This window comes from Oratosquilla oratoria, chromosome 36 (genome assembly GCF_046742065.1).
Source record: "Oratosquilla oratoria isolate Oo_2021 chromosome 36, ASM4674206v1, whole genome shotgun sequence".
Classification (NCBI taxonomy): Eukaryota; Metazoa; Arthropoda; class Malacostraca; order Stomatopoda; family Squillidae; genus Oratosquilla; species Oratosquilla oratoria.
The window spans coordinates 39183119-39199984 of record NC_134812.1 but is presented as its reverse complement, the minus strand read 5'-3'; the positions used below and the strand labels follow the sequence as shown (position 1 = coordinate 39199984).

The window sequence follows — 16866 nt, the reverse complement described above, 5'->3', positions numbered from 1 at the left end:
ATAGTACTTCTGCTATCATTTGTGTTCTTAGTTTGATTTTCATTGGTCTGTGATTTTTTTCTTTTGAGTATGTATCCATCCTATGTACATCATCGATTTCTGTATCTAGACTTTGTCCTTCTTCTTGGAACGCTTTTAGAATCTCTTTCGCAATATCTTTCTCTTCCTTTTCCCTTTGGTATTTGTGTACATTGTGTTTTTCATTTATACCATAAACCACAATGCATTTCTTTTTGTCTACTGTGTCTCTCACCCAATTTTCCTTCTTGATCACCTTGATCACTGTTTCCTTTGCATTCTCTTCTACTTGTTGCTGTACTATTTCTGTGAATGATAGTTTTTGACTTTCGCATTCCTTTTTTCACTGGTTTTTTATTTCATTTAGGTCAGTCTCTTTGACTGATTCTTCCATTTTTTCCGTTACTCCTTTCAATTGTTCTTTTACCTCTTTTTTTCAGTTCATTATTTGCAATCTTAACCTCATTTACCTTTCATTCATTCTCTTTTTATTGCACTTAGTTCACTTTTTAGTTCATTTCATTCCCTTACTATTACCTTGTTCATTGCATGTAGGTTGGTTACTTCTAGTTGCAAAGCTTTGTACATATACATACATACATATACCAAGGCTTTTTCCCCCTTACAAGGGGGGTAGCCAAAAAGAAAAAGGCATAAAATCATTCCCACCCATTCCATCCCTGAATACACTCCACACCCCTCCACCCTCCCTCTTATCTTAGCACCTCCTGAATGACGGGTCATCCCTGCACCTTGTCCACTGCCCTGGGTCAGAAGCAGTGTCGCAAGACACAGCACATCCACACCAAGGCTGCTTCATTAAATCGGCGACCCCCCCTCTCCGTCCCCCCATTGCATAAAATGAGAGGACGGGGAGAAATCCCTTCGGGCTGCGTCAAATTTTGCTCACACATACTACCTCACCCCCCATCCACCCGCCCATTCCACCTCATGCAATCACAACATCATCTATATACAACCATTCTCCATTCAACCATCTTCTGTCCTTTCCTGTCCTTCCTCAACAGACATTCCCCTCTTCCCCAAAGCCCCCTTCACCCCATCCATCCACCTCATCCTAGGACGTCCCCTCATGTTCACTCCCTCCACATCTGCCTTCAACACCTCTTTTACTCGTCTTTCTTCACTCATTCTTTCCATGTGTCCAAACCATCCTAATATTCTTTCATCAACCCTATCTCCCAACTCCCTTTCCACCCCTGTTCTCCTCCTCACCTCCTCATTTCTCACTCTATCTAGCCTAGTAACCCCCATCATACTTCTCAGACACCTCATCTCATACACATTCAAACTCCTTCTCTCTTCTTCTCTTATGTTCCATGTTTCTACCCCATACAGTGCTGTTGGCACAATCACTCCTTCATCACTCCTTTGTAGTCTAATCTTAAATCGATCACTTTGTCTGCTAAGTTGTGAATATATCTGTTTTGTATTGCTCTGGTAATCCTAAAATCTCTCTCAGTGTCCAAGGTTTCTCCTTGCCTCCTAAACCCCGAGAAATACTCATCACTTTCATACCTGCTGGTCACTTTGGGAGTGTCATTTTAGCATGATTTTTTCCCTGCATATTACCCCCTATGGGGACTCAATCCTGAATTCATCTAGTCCTCTCTTCATTGGTTTATTGATTCTTCCTTCTTCTTTATTACTTTCCATTTTTTATTAAACTAATCACTCAAGAACTGGATCAGATACAAACCCCAGTGGTCCCACAAAAACATACTGTTACTCTCCATAATACCAACAAGGCTTTTTTCCTGGTGAGCAGTAAACCGCTCATTCGGAGTGCTAATCATAGCAAAACTCGGTGCAGCTGTTGACACTTCCTTTCTCCTCCACTGCTTATGACCGAATTTGTGTATATATGTGTGTGTGTATATATATATATATATATATATATATATATGTATATATATATGTATATATATATATATATATATATATATATATATATATATATATACAGGTAAACGTCGACTTACGATGGCATTAGGTTTCGATAGAGCCATCGTAAGACGATCTCATCGTAAGTCGATCCCCACTCTGTTCCGTGGTCACTGTACCTAGCCTACCTGTATATTAACCACCAGAGATACTTAATATAGCCTATTAAACATGTACAGTAGTTTATTTAATTATTTTTATCCTTTTTACCATATTCAAACACTATAATATGTATTTTCAGTACGGAACTTAAATCTCGCGGGCAGCAGCCAATGCCAGCCGTACGACGTGACGTATTAATACTCGCATCATAAAATATAGTCACCGCTTATATCGATCGTTCTCTCTTTCACCCGCGAATTTTGAAAACCACAGAGAATGGGATTTAGGGCACATTTGAGAGAATGTAAAAACACAGGGGTGACTACAATAAATATAATCAAGACGCCGATATGGCACCGTCGCGAATCCACTTGCTACTCATGACGCCTACGTGTGCGGCACCGTATGGAAGGGGTTAAATTATCATATCGTCGTCGTCGTCGTCGTCATCGTAAAGTCGAACAATCGTAAGTCGCGGCCATCGTAAGTCGACGTTTACCTGTATATATATATATATATATACATACATGATCCTATACACTCTTGCATTCACTTCTCATCAATCCATCTATATACAAATTAATTAGCCACTGGGGATATTGCACAACCCTGTCTCAAACCAACATTTAAATATCTTACTCTATTTTCCACTCATACATGCAATATATCAACAACTATTTCTACTCACCTGCATCCATATACTAAAATTTTTGCAAGATCCTTTGGCCATTGACAGACAGATATGAATATATTTTCGTACACACTTTCCTGCAAGTCTTGATCACCAAAGAGCATTACCTCAGCAACTTTACGTAATGGAGCATATGGCACAAATAACCACCAGTGAAGTCGATATCTGCAATAACAAAAATCAATCCACAAAATAATAATAAAATAATTGTCATAAACATTTATATCTAATATTTACTTAGCAATATTTATCCCTCCTCTACTGATGTACCATATTCATCCAAAGCTTTTTTCACCCAACCACTGAATTGTACCGCTGCACCATTGAGCTATGAGTAAAGTGCTCTGGATGAAAGTGGTGAATAGAGTACAAATGATAGATATGTGTAGAGGAAGAGTGCAAATGATAGATATGTGTACAGTGGTTATGGAAAATTTGGGCGCAAATTGATGAGACGAATGTAGACATTTAAATACATTTAAATGGCTCATAATGTACCTTATTTGCCAAGCAATTTTTCTTTAAGCTTGATGACCTTCCCTAAACATGCTGAGATGCATCTAGCCAGTTTTTCTATGTGTTGAGAATAATATCATCCCAAATATCCTGCATTTCTATTTTTAGCTTTGCTACAGTCAAAACATCACAATCCTGAAGCTGTTTTTTTAATGATGTGCCACATGTGCTATATTTAGCTCTGGTGAATTCCCAGGCCACTTTTTGAAGTAACCTACACCACAGTCCTCTAATCACTGGGTAACAGACCGAGCTGTGTGAGCAGGACTTCTGTCCTGCATAAACTAGCTAGCGTTACACTTTTCAAAGCTTTCAGGCAGGTTACCATACAATAACTCAAAATAACTGTGCTGATTTATACTTGCATTTTGTTCAAGAAACACTAAATTGCCAACTCCACTAAATGCAAGGCACCCCCACACCATTACACCTGGTGCATGTCTCACCACTATAGCTATATAACATGGGTCATTAGGGTCCAACCCCCTGGGGTGCCTCACACGCTTTGACCTACAGCCCAACGACACCACAAACAACTGACTCATCACTCCAGAATATTTGTTCCCATCTTCTATGGTCCAATCAGCAATGTGTCTTTAAGTTTGCTGATGGAGCAGTGAGCAACAAATTGATGTTGCCTCTAGGGATTTCTCCTCGTCTTCTCTAATTACTTGTAGGGGGATAAGGACAGATCACTATATAATAAAGTACAGTCCGCATGAATCATATTGCATGCTTGGTAAATATACACAAAAAAAATTCCATCAAATTATCTAAAAAATTACAAAAAATAGTTAAACACTTATGCCATCAATGCTACTTCCCAATGGGGAAACCCTTGGCCTTGATGACCTGGCAGAGTCTCTTGGGGACAAAATCGGCCAAATTCTGACAGTGGAAAGCAGGAATTTCCTCCCATGCCTTCTGGATGGTTATCTCAAGCTTGGCAATTGTAGATGTGTTCTCCAGACGAAGGCATGCATTCATGATGCCCCATAAGTTTTCTATGGGGGAAATACTGGGTGACTGACTATGCAGTTGACCTCACTATCACTGAGCCCACCAATTTTTGGTTGCCCTTGAGGTGTGGCAAGGGACACTGTCCTGCTGAAGGATCTCATACCCAGTTTTAGCAAAACACTCCCTTCAATTCTCCTGCAGAAGGTTAATATAGTGCTCAGAGTTGACAATCTGGCCCTTAAGGAGTATTACAAGGTTCCCAAAACTACCATAGCCAAAGGGCAGCCCACACCATAAGATAGGGCAGGTGCTTAATGCTTGTCACTGTCAAGCGTGGGTTACACATTGATGCAGTAGGAGAGTTCCACACCTTTGTTCCCTTGCTCTCACTTATACAAAAAGTCGCTTCGTCAGTCTAGAGGACCTTACACCACTGAACAAGGTCCCAGTCTTTATGATCCTTGGCAAATTGGACACGGCAGCGCCTTTGTTTCACAGTGACGTGGGGCTTCACACGTGCTTTCACTTTCGAGTAATTTAACCGCTTCCAAATATTTTCCTGAATTGTCTAGATGAAAATGTCACCGAGAAGCTTAGGGTTCTTTTCCTTCAATTCCTTTGCAATTGTAGAAGGGTTAAGGTCCAACTGATGTTTTACAAGCCTTCAAGGAAATCTTCAGGGCCTTGCCCCAGGCATGTTTGTGGACGGGCACATTATCAACCCCTCCACCCAGGCACCATTTTGTTAGGAGTCAGGACACAGTACACTCAGTCACACCTATTGCCTTGGCTATTTCTCAGTTACTCTTTCCTACTTTGTATAGTTCAATCACTTTCACGATGTTATCACATGCTGTGTGATTTCCAGGCACACCCCAAAACTCAGTGAACACCATGAGGAAAAACAAAAAACTCTGTGGTGGAAAAAAAAAAGAAAAAAAAAAAAACTTCCACTGAAGGACAGTCACACACTGACTGGCTCTGTCTCATGTACTGTATTTTCCAGCTTAAAATGCGCATCGGGTTATAATGCGCACCCATGCACTTCATTATCTCAGTACACAGATAGCGTGCACCGACGTATAACACGCATGCCAGGAAAAGTCACTGGTGGCTAAAGCTCGTGAACTGCATGTATGCGACTCCTGCTTGCGTTGGTCCATTGTTTTGTGGGAAATTTGAGCCATGAAAAGTTTATTGAATACAAAATGTACAATTTTTTTTTTTTTTTTTACAGAAAATTTTTAATTTACTATCCTGAGGGAATAATTCATCTTACAAGTTTTTATCACCGTGTTCAAGTTTTTATCACCGTGTACAAGTTTTTATCGCCATGCAGCAACTACGTTTCGGTTCATAAGTGTCTTTATTGAAGTGACGTTTAGTTTAACAAACTCTCGCAAGAGGGTGTTTAGTGTAGGCTAGATTGGCAATAGAACTGTCAATCTCGGCCCTGATCTCACATATTCCGGGTGAGCTAAAACGGCCAACGTTCATGATGTTGGTACCAGTGCTGTTTTACGGATCCCAAATATTTGCATAGACTACGATAATTAATGTTAGTAAAAATAAACCAATGAAATAACGGCAATTAATTACTTAGTATCATGTGAACGAGGTTACATGGAGAAGTATTTTTCATTGGCTAGAGCCACCGCTGGGAAATCTGTTGATTTGTCACTAAATTAAGTGTCAGTTTAGGCATCAATCAGCACACAACTAAGAAAAAGTCGCAACTACATGTACCGGTATATGACTCATGTTGTGTGTTGGTCCCTTATTACTTTGTAGCTTAAATAGTTTGTAGGAAATATGATCTAAAAAAAGTTTATTGGAAGTAAAATATACAGAAAAATTTCTGGATTTTTACAGAAAATTTTCATGTTATATCTTGAGGAAATAATTCATCTTTACCATTTTTTATTTAATACTGAAACAAACTACAGACTGTTTCGTTTTAGCTTTGAACCTACAATGACAGTGGTGAAATAGGACAGTCTCTCATCGAGGTGACGTTTAGTTAATATAACTCCCGAAAGAGGGTGTTGTAGTCAGGTGTTTGACACGAGTTTATGAACGGCCGCAACGGAATTTGTACCGTACCTAAAGTGAAGCAACAAAGCCAACATAAAAATTCAAACTAGGATGCTGTGAACATGGGTAAATATCATGAATATTGATCATGTTTCATGGTGTTTAGGCCTATTTGAACATGAAAAAGATTCGATAGATACCTACCTATACCAAATATTTATATAGCCCATGCTGGCGTATTCTTTCATGTCACCATGGCTGTTCTTCTTGTTCTCACGGAACATCACAGAGAAGTGTGCCGTCCCGACTTTGTGATGGCCAACATCGTCACGTTGTTGTGAAAAAAATTACACACACAGCCGCAGAATTTTTATCGTAGGCCGTAGATAATGCGCACCACCGGATAACGCGCACCCCCCATTTTTAGGCCCTTCCAACGGAAAAAAGTCGCACACTATACACCAGAAAATACGGTAGCTATTGCACGGGTGGATAGCTGAAGGTTTTTAGTCACTTACTCCCACACGATTTTTGTAAATGAGATATCACATGGGTCCCTAAAACACATACCATTAAACATACTCAAAAAGTTTGCAAAACAGTCTGTGCTAACTGTAGTTGGGGTAAATCAGCTTTGGCAATTGGGCTCTGTTATGGAGGTGCTGTGTCTTGTTGCATTGCTTCTGACCCTAGCACTGAGCACAGGGCAGTGATGGCCCTTCATCCACAAGAAGCTAAAATAAAAGGGAAAACAAATGGATGTTAGATAGGTGAAGGATGAGTGCATGCCTTGGCTGGCTACCTCCCTTATAAGGAAAATGAACCCTTTAGGTATATAGACAGTAACTACTGGTTGGACACAACACACAGCATTGCCTCTGACCCAAGGCAGTGAGCAGGATACAGGGATGATTTGTCATCCATGAAGAGCTAAGATGAGAGGGAGGAAAGGGTGGTGGATGGGAGTGGAATGGGTGGGAGAAGGTGCATGCCTTGACTGGCTACCTCCCTTATAAGGGGGAAGAGGCCCTTGCATGCTGTTATTATTCTCAATGATATATTTGAATAGTTTGTGTGGTGTCTATGTTTGTTTTAGTAATTGTTAGGAACTATGCTAAGGAACTTTAGTTGAATGTGGTTCTCAAGAAATGTTTGTAGACTTCTTGTTGATTTTCACTGTCAGATCTTTGATATGTAGGATTTAAATCATGCAAATATCAAAAGTGAGGCCCAGAATTTTAGTTGTTTTTTTCCAATAAAAGGCTTTGTACATTCGATTTTATTTTCATGTGTTTCTTTGATTTAGGATTGTCTGCAAAGAGTAATGGTACTGATGACTTTTGAGGGAAGGCCTCCATTCTGTTATTTCCAAGCCATTGTTCTAGGCTGGATAGATTGAGAAACAAGGAGGTGAGGAGGAGAACAGGGGTGGAGAGAGAGTTGGGAAATAGGGTTGATGAAAGAGTATTAGGATGGTTTGGACACATGGAAAGAATGAGCAAAGATTAGTAAAAGAGGTGTGGAAGTCAAAGGTGGAGGGAGTGAACATGAGGGGAGAACCAAAAATGAGATGGATGGCATGGGGTAGAAGGAGCATTGGGAAAGAGGGGAATGTCTGTTGAGGAATTTTTCTATTAACCCCTTCCATACGGTGCCGCACACGTAGGCGTCATGGACTTAGATCTCGGTGGCAGCAACCAATGCCAGCCGTACGACGTGTCGTAATAATACTCGCATCATAAAATATAGTCACCACTTATATCGATCGTTCTCTCTTCACCCGTGAATTTTGATAACCATAGAAAATGCGATTACAAAAGAATTAGAAAGAATGTCATTATGGAGGGGCGACTACAATAAATATAATCAAGACGCCGATATGGCAGCCTCGCGAATACACTCGCTCCCCATGACGCCTACGTGTGCGGCACCATATGGAAGGGGTTAAATTCGGGAGTGAAGCTCCCACGGGCTTTTAAAGTGAGCCCGTTTGGAGGGTGACTTGTACATATGAGTGTGTGTGGGCCCAACCACACACACTCATACATTCACAAGATGTGCACACGCATACAAAATGCGCATGCACATCTCAGTGAATGCACCCTTCAAAATGTAGCTGAATATTGATAATAGTGAACATCTAACGTATATAATGTAAAGGAAGGGGGGGTGATTCAATGTATGAGTGTGTGTGGCTTTGGCCACACACACTCATACATACATTAGATGTGCATACGTATGCGATATACGTATGCACATCGCTATGAATCACCCTTCCGGACAGAGAGACATATATGTAAAAATTAGAAGTGGGGGGGGGTGATTCAATGTATGAGTGTGTGTGGCCTTGGTCACACACACTCATACATACATTAGATGTGCATAGGCATGCAGTATACGTATGCACATCGCCATGAATTCACCCTCCCGGACATGAACATACATATGAAAATTAAAGGGGGGGGGCTGACACTCCACCAGCCGACACAGTTCAAACGGACTTAAGTGGCTGCATAGGTGGCGCACAAGACCCTCAGATGTTGACGGAGGCCCTCTCCTCAGAAAAGCAGTTGCGGGGCAATGCTTGAGGTAGTGGTCAAGGGTGGCTTCGGGGTGGCGGCAATGATGGCATCTGCTCTCTTCGGTCGTGGAGTTGGTCTTGATTTGCCAGAAACAACGGTCCTCCAGCCGCAGACGGAAAAGCAGAGTTTCCACTTTTCTAGGTGTGGAGCGAGGAAGTACAAGGGGCTCGTAGTCTGTGACTGCCCTGTACCACCTCGCCCTCTCTGACACCTCTGCCTCCAGTCTGTGCTCGAGGAACCATTGTACCTGGTTAAGAGCCCTGGTGCGTAGGCGCAACTGATTTCTGCTGAGAGGGATGACAACATCGACTTCAGGTCTTTTGCGCGCCGCTTCTGCTGCGGCGTCGGCTAACTCATTACCTGGGACACCTACGTGGCTTGGCACCCAGTTGAGCGTAACACTCCTGCCTTGCTGATGCAGCTTCAGCAGGAGTGCTAGGATGGAGGTCAGTAGGCGTACATTGTCGCTGGGCTGTATCGATTCTGAGCTGCCTAGCAAAGACTGTGAGTCCGTGTGGATCACCACAGGACCAGCTCGAGATATTAGAGCATGCTCTAACGCTCCTTGGACCGCTATGGCCTCAGCTTGGAGAGTGGACGCATGATCAGATACTCTCCTGCCGTAGGTCAAACCATCCGTCACAAAAGCAGCCCCCGCACTGCGAGGCCTGTTGGGGTCTACGGAGCCATCCGTGTAATAGACCGCCGTTCCAGGTCTCGACAGTGCGCGGACGCCTTGTAGGGCCTGTGCTCGTACTCTTTCCTGGTCACATAACTTCTTCTTACTGGGAAGCTTTGTGACAACGAAAGTTGCAGGTATCGACAGCCATGGTGGTGGGGGCTTGAACTCTGGATGTGGAGAGTCCCTGCCCTTCTCAAGGAGTGTGCTGGTGAGCCTGAAGGAGTCCAGGATCCCTGCCGCCTGTGCCAGCCAGGTATCGGAGTGGATAAGAGTACCCACCCGTCCCAGAGCTGTCGCAAGGCTCTGACTCAGCTCAGTTATCCTGGGGCTCTGGACCAACTTGGCAAGAAAGTCGACCTCCAGCCTTCTGACCCGTGATGTTAATGAAGGCAACGAAGCCTCCATTCGGAGGTTAACGATCTTAGTCCAAGGTTGAGCTCCTAGGATAATCCTTGCTGCGGCATTTTGGTAAGGCTTCAGGTCTTCAAGCTTGGCAGTCGCCACATTTATGAGAGCTGGGGCAGCGTAGTTCACCAGACTGCGGACTGCGTGCACATAGAATGTGTGAAGGACCCGATGCGTGGCACCGAGTGCCTTCCCCATCATTGCTCTCATAACCGTGGTTCTTGCCTTCAGTCTCTCCTTGAGACAGGTAAGTTCCCTCTGAAAGGTGAGCCTCTCATCAATCCAGACCCCCAGGTACTGATACTGGTGAACCCAGTCCAGCCTAAGGTCCTGGATGGTGAGGTGCTTCCCTTCTGTCCTGAGTCTCAGTGCCATAGCTTTCGACTTTGTAGGGGAGATCTTTAACCCTAACCTGCTACATTCTGTCGCCACAGTGCTTAAACAGCGCTGAGCCCTGTTGAAGCACTGCCGTTTTCCAGTAATTAAGAGCGCAATGTTATCTGCATAGCAGATGACCTTGCACCCCTGTGGTAGAGGTAGTTCCAGAATGTTGGAGATGAGCACATTGAACAGAGTGGGGCTGAGGACCCCCCCCTGCGGAGTGCCATTCTCCAACATTCTGGCCTCTGATATGTGACCTTGAAAGCGTACTTTCGCAGACCGGTGACTGAGATAGTCAGCAATCCAAGAAAGCAGCTTGCCTTTTACGCCCTTGCGAGCAAGGGTGTCTAATATCACAAGTGGACTGGCCAGCTCAAATGCCTTTTCCAAATCCAAAAAGACCACAATGGACAGTGTTCCACTGACAGCATTGAGGAGTGTTGCTATACTGTTTGCTGTGCCAGTGCACTTGCAGTAAGCATGGATATGCTCATGCAATGGGCCCAGTTTCCACAGCAGCCTGTTTAGCACCATCCTCTCCGCTGTCTTTCCCATGCAGCTTGTCAGGCTGATGGGGCAGTAAGCACTAGGTTCCTTTGGCTTTGGAATTGGCGTTATGATTGCCGTCTTCCAGGCTGTTGGTAGCTTGCCAGTCCTCCAAGACGCGTTTATCACCCTTAGAAGTGCCTCGTCACCCGCTGGCCCAAGGTGGGCCAGCATGGAATAGGTGATGAGGTCCTCTCCAGGTGCCGTGTCTGAGCTGGTCTTGTGCGTAACCCGTAGCTCCTGAAGCATAAAGCTAGCGTCAGTATCATCCGTCCGACTCACCATGTCTTCAACACCACGGCACCTCACTCCTTGGAGGTCCTGCTCTTGAACACACTGCGGGAGTGAGGTGCTCCTGGAGCGAGAGATGAACTCCTGCACCAGCCGCTTCGCCTCAGCATCAGGGGCATGATGAGTGCGTCGTGGTTGAGTCCTGCCAGTAGCCTTACGGAGCTTAGACCACAGCTCTGCTAGGGAGGTGTGAGCAGTAAAGCCCTCACATCATTCAAGAAATTTATCTCTTCTGGCATCTGCAGCTATGACGTGAGCGTCATGAACTGCAGCGCGCAAGTTAGCCAAATTGGTCCAAGTTCGGCGCCGTCGGAAAACACGCCTAAGCATGTTCACCCGATGGTTGGCCTCTCTCACCTCGGGGGTATAATACCAGCTGTTCTTATGTTCTCTGGGGGATTGGCGAGTCTTTGGGATGGCTCTGTTGGCAGCCACCTGAATGGCTGCAGAAAAGTCAGCTTCCAACGTTTCCACGTCCTGTGGTGGAACGTAGGACGCTGCCCATTCTTCAACAGACTTCTCAAACACTGGCCAGTTTGCCAAAGCTGTCTTCCACCTGGGAACAGGTAATACAGCTGGTATGGGTGGTGAATCCCGTATGTGCACAGAGACACCGAAGTGATCGCTAGTGACAATAGGATGCATCAAGAAGGGAGAAGACAGAAGATAGGCATGAGTGGAGAATGGTTGTGTATGGATGATGTGATGCATGGGAGTGGGTGGGGGATGGGGGGTAGGGGAGTAAGTGTGAATGATATTTTGATGCAGCCCAAAGGGATTTCACCCAGTCTTCTCTTTTCCTGCATGAGGGGATGGAGAGGTGGGGTCACTGATTAAATGAAGCAGCCTTACTGTGGATGTGCTTTGTCTTGCTGCATTACTTCTGACCCAGGGCAGTGGGCAAGATGCAGGGATGACCCGTCATCCTGGAGAAACCAAGATAAGAGGGAGGGAGGGGGTGAATGGGTGTGGAGTATGTGGGGATGGAATAGGTGGGAGTGGATTTTATACCTTTGTTTTTTGGTTACCTCCCTTGTAAGGGGGAAAAAGCTATATGTAGTATAGAAACAACAATTATATTAATCAAACTATATTACTTAAATGTCAATCTAGACACTTGAATTTACTTACCTGTGTATCATCTGTAAGGTATGGTCATCTGTGTCGCATGAGTGAGTATAAGACAACACAAACTGACCACATTTTGTAAAGCCCAGAAAAATGTGCCTGTGAGGGAAAATAATGTGTTAGAATTTATATATACTATACAGGGTGTGTACTGTAATTGTTTCATTGTTTCAGAGACACTGTGTGGAGAGACGCAGGTAACCACACCACTCAACACAAAAGCAACTGATCTGTATACATCGAGACTTTGTCCTATCAACACCTTGCATCCATGGATAGCTTTACATTTCCTCATCTATGGAAAAGGCATACAGTACTTATGTTAATCTCTGCTGGACACAGCAGCAGTAAGATTTCAGAACTGCTAAAAGTGACTGAAAATTTTGTCAGGACTATCAGAGGGGAGTTGATTTCTTCTGACTATGATTATATATGTGTGTATATATATATATATATATATATATATATATATATATATATATATATATATATATATATATATATATATATATATATATACACACATATACATATATTATATATATATATATATACTGTATATATATTTATATATATATATATACATATACACATACACATATATATACATATATACATATATATATATACATATATACATATATATATACATATATATATATATATATATATATATATATATATCACATTAAAAAACACTATTGGAGTAGAAAAGACTGGAGACGGGGAATCTATATATTTCGATTGCAAACTGCAATCCTCTTCAGTAGATACAATTAAGAGAGAGCGTGCTACTTAAGTAGCACCCTTGACACGAGAGAAGGGGAACATGGGAAGAGGTCTCTACCCTCGGCTCACTCCGTATGTGAGGTCAGGAGGCAATTGTGTTTTTAATAGGTTGGTGATAAAAAGCCCTGAAATTATATCCGGAGACTACTTAAGTAGCACGCTCTCTCTTAATTGAATCTACTGAAGAGGATTGCAGTTTGCAATCGAAATATATAGATTCCCCGTCTCCATTCTATATATATATAGAATACACAGAAGATTTAGAAATGGCCGAAGTCATGAATAATCACTTCAAGTCTGTTTTCACTAGAGAGAAAGCACAATATTGGGACGAAGGAAATGAAGTGCAATCTCTTCCCATGAGCGAGATAATAATAACACACAAAGAAATAATGGAACATCAATCAAACCTTGATGTCAGGAAATCACATGGCCAAGACAGAACTGCAAATTGGATTCTAAAAGAATTCAAAGAACTAATGGACAAAATATATAGCATAATAAATTGCTCAATTAAAGAAGGATAAATGCCAAAAGACTGGAAAAATGCTAACATTGTACCAATATATAAAGGAGGAAACAAGGAAGAACCAACTAACTATAGACCGGTCTCACTAACAAGCACTATAGCCAAAATTTGTGAGAAACTCATCAAGAATAGATGTGTAAAACCCCTGGAAGAAAATAATATAATAAACCCAAGACAATTTGGGTTCAGACAAGGAAGATTATGTACCACAAACTTAATATGTTTTTACTCAAGATTAATAGACATAGTGCAAGAAAGGAATGGATGGGCTGATTGTGCCTTCCTGGACTTATAAAAAGCTTTCAACAAGGTACCACATAAAAAAAAAAAAAAATAAAAATAAATAAAAAAAAAAAAATTGAACATATAGGAGGGAAACAATGGAACCTACTAAAATGGATGGAGGACTTCCTGATTGGTAGAAAGACGAGAGTAGTTCTCACAGAAAAATATTCAGGTTGGAAAGAGGTGATCAGTGGAGTTCCACAAGGATCTGTATTGGCTCCAATAATGTTTGCTATTTATGTGAATGACATGGATGATGATGTGCAATATTACATGAGCTTCTTTGCAGATGACACCAAATTGTTAAGGAAAGTAAAAACTGAAACGGATTGCAAATCACTATAGGAAGACCTGAATAAGGTATGGAACTGGAGTCAGAAACGGGAAGTGGACTTCAACATTAAGAAGTGTAGCATAACGGAGTTTGGAAAAAGTAAAAATAGAACATCAGGACAATATAAAATTGGAACTAAGGAGGTAAAGAAAGTGGGATCTGAAAAAGATTTGGGTGTATTTATCTAAAACGACTTGTCCTATGAGAAACAGATAAACAAAATTGTTGGAGAATCCTACAACTTGCTAAGATCAATAAAAGTGGCATTTACATATCTGGATGAAGAAATTATTAAAAAAATATTTGTCACACTGATAAGGCCTAGACTAGAATATGCAGCGACATTGTGGTCACCCAGTACCAAAAAGAATATAAAGAAAAAAGAAAGAATCCAGAGAGCAGCCACAAAAATGGCCACTGCACTTGCAAACTTGTCATATGAGGAGAGACTGGCTAAACTGGAGTTACTGACTCTGGAGCAAAGAAGAGAAAGAGGCAACCTACTGACCATCTACAGAATCATGAAGGGCACAGAAATATTCAATAGAGAGAACTTGTTAAACTGGGACAAGAGAAACAAAAGGACATGGAAAGAAAATAAAAAACATAGTTATAGAAGAGATCTGAAGAAAAACAGTTTTCCACAGAGTGGCACTTGGAACAAACTGGATGAAAAAATAGTGTGCGCAAAAACCATTCATGAATTTAAGAGCAAACTAGACACTGTGAGATACAAAGGCGAGACACCACGAGCATAGCTCCCCTTCCTATAAAATACAACTAGGTAAATCATCGGATTGACGGCAAAGATTAGAACTCCGGAAAAAATGCAATTTTCGTGGATTTCAACAAGGGAGTACCTGTGTTGTATTAGTAGGAAAGGGGAAAGCTTGTGGTGTAGTGGGCAGGTGAAGAAAATGGAGAAGGGGAGGAATTATTGAGGAAAATGGAAGAAAATGAGGAAGGGGAGGAATGGACCCCAGACGTCAGAAAGGCTGTAAACAAAAGATGTGCAGATGACACAGCTGAAGTCAAACAAGTCAGTAAAAGGATTAAAAGTAGAAATATAGATAAAAGCAGCTCAATACAAAGTGGAAACAATTATTTCTATGGATTTAATGAGAGAGATGACAACCTCCCCTGATTAGCAAGTCTAGAGGAAAAACTAAGAAAAACGAACGAATCATGGGAGGTTAGGTTTAGACAACTCGCACTAAATACACAAAGGGTTGATAAATTGGAAGAACTAAAGGAGAACCAAAACCTAAATAAATAGAATTAAAAATACAGTTAAAAGAAGTAAAGAATGAGAATGAGGAATTAATGAGGAATAATAAAGAGAATAAAGAGTCCATAGCAAAAGAGGTAAGTGGTTGGAAAAAAAGTTCAGGATAACAAAATTGAATTTAGAGATATAGTGAAACAACAGATGAAGGAACACACTAAGGACACAGTTATTAAAGTGATGAGAGAGGAGAATATATTAAGAGACTTAGCAGATAAAAAGAAATGTATAATTATATTAGGAATGGAAGGGAAGCATAATCCAAAAAGGACTACAAGAGTAAGAGATAGAAAAAGTAAACAAGGTATTAAAATATTTCAAGGTGTACAGGAAATAGGGAAAGAAATTGAAGAAATATATAGGCTCGGGAAATACAGTATAGACAAGACCAGACCAATTAAGGTTAAATTCAGGTCACAAACAGCAAAGAATGTCTTATCAAAAACAGGAAAACTAGCAGAAAGTGATCAGTACTAACAGGTATGGATAAAAAGAGAGATGAATAAAGAGTACAGAGAGGAAGAGAAAAAAAGAATTGAAGCTAAGGAAAAAGCGAGAACAGAACGGAATCAGACAAAGATCAATTCTATTGGAGAGTAGTGGATATAGAAGTGAGGAAATGGCTCATAGGAAAAACAGAAGGGAAACAGAAAACAGGATGGAGGTAACAGAAAATTAAAAGTGTCCTTCACAAATATAGATGGATTAATAACAGGCTTGAATGAACTGAATGATTACCTGAAGGAAAAAGAACCTGACATAATGGGAATTGTGGAGACAAAATTGAAAGGTCCATTACCACCCAACAGTGTAGGACATGGTGTATATAATTATTGGATTAGAAACAGAGAAGTAAAACAAGGTGGTGGAGTTATGTTCCTGACTAAGAAGGATATAAATGTGAGGAATGTTACATATGGAAAGAATAGAGTGGAGATGATTATGATGGAAATAGAGGACAGGGACAAGAAGAGCAGGAAGTTTGTGGTAAATTATGTGCCTCCTAAAACGGCTTTGTGGGAAGAGAGAGAACACAAGAATATGTTAGAAGACACAAGGATAACACTAAATAAGATAATGGAAGATGGAGGAAGAATAGTTATAATGGGTGACTTTAATTGTAAAGAAATCTGCTGGGAAGAGATGACAGTGAAGGGTGGAGACGACCTATGGGGAAATGTACTACTTGATATGATTATAGAACATACAATGACACAATGGATACAAGAGAATACTAGGTATAGAAATGAGGAAGAGCCATTGAGACTAGACCTAATAATCACATCAGAACCTAAAATAGTGGACAAGATTGAATATAAGACACCAATAAAAGTGATCACATA

At 41.5% G+C, this 16866-nt stretch overlaps 1 protein-coding gene across 4 annotated transcripts in view; it reads right to left on the bottom strand.

The window, feature by feature from the left end:
- Positions 1-16866, bottom strand: part of LOC143018969 (uncharacterized) — a 132449-nt gene that overhangs the window by 95389 nt on the left and 20194 nt on the right. For all 4 annotated transcript variants that reach the window (XM_076174629.1, XM_076174630.1, XM_076174627.1 and 1 more), the window contains exons 3-4: positions 12305-12400; positions 2774-2941 (exon numbers count right to left, since the gene is read on the bottom strand). In XM_076174629.1, the coding sequence (XP_076030744.1) occupies positions 2774-2941; positions 12305-12400 (264 nt within the window). The remainder of the gene's footprint in view (positions 1-2773; positions 2942-12304; positions 12401-16866) is intronic.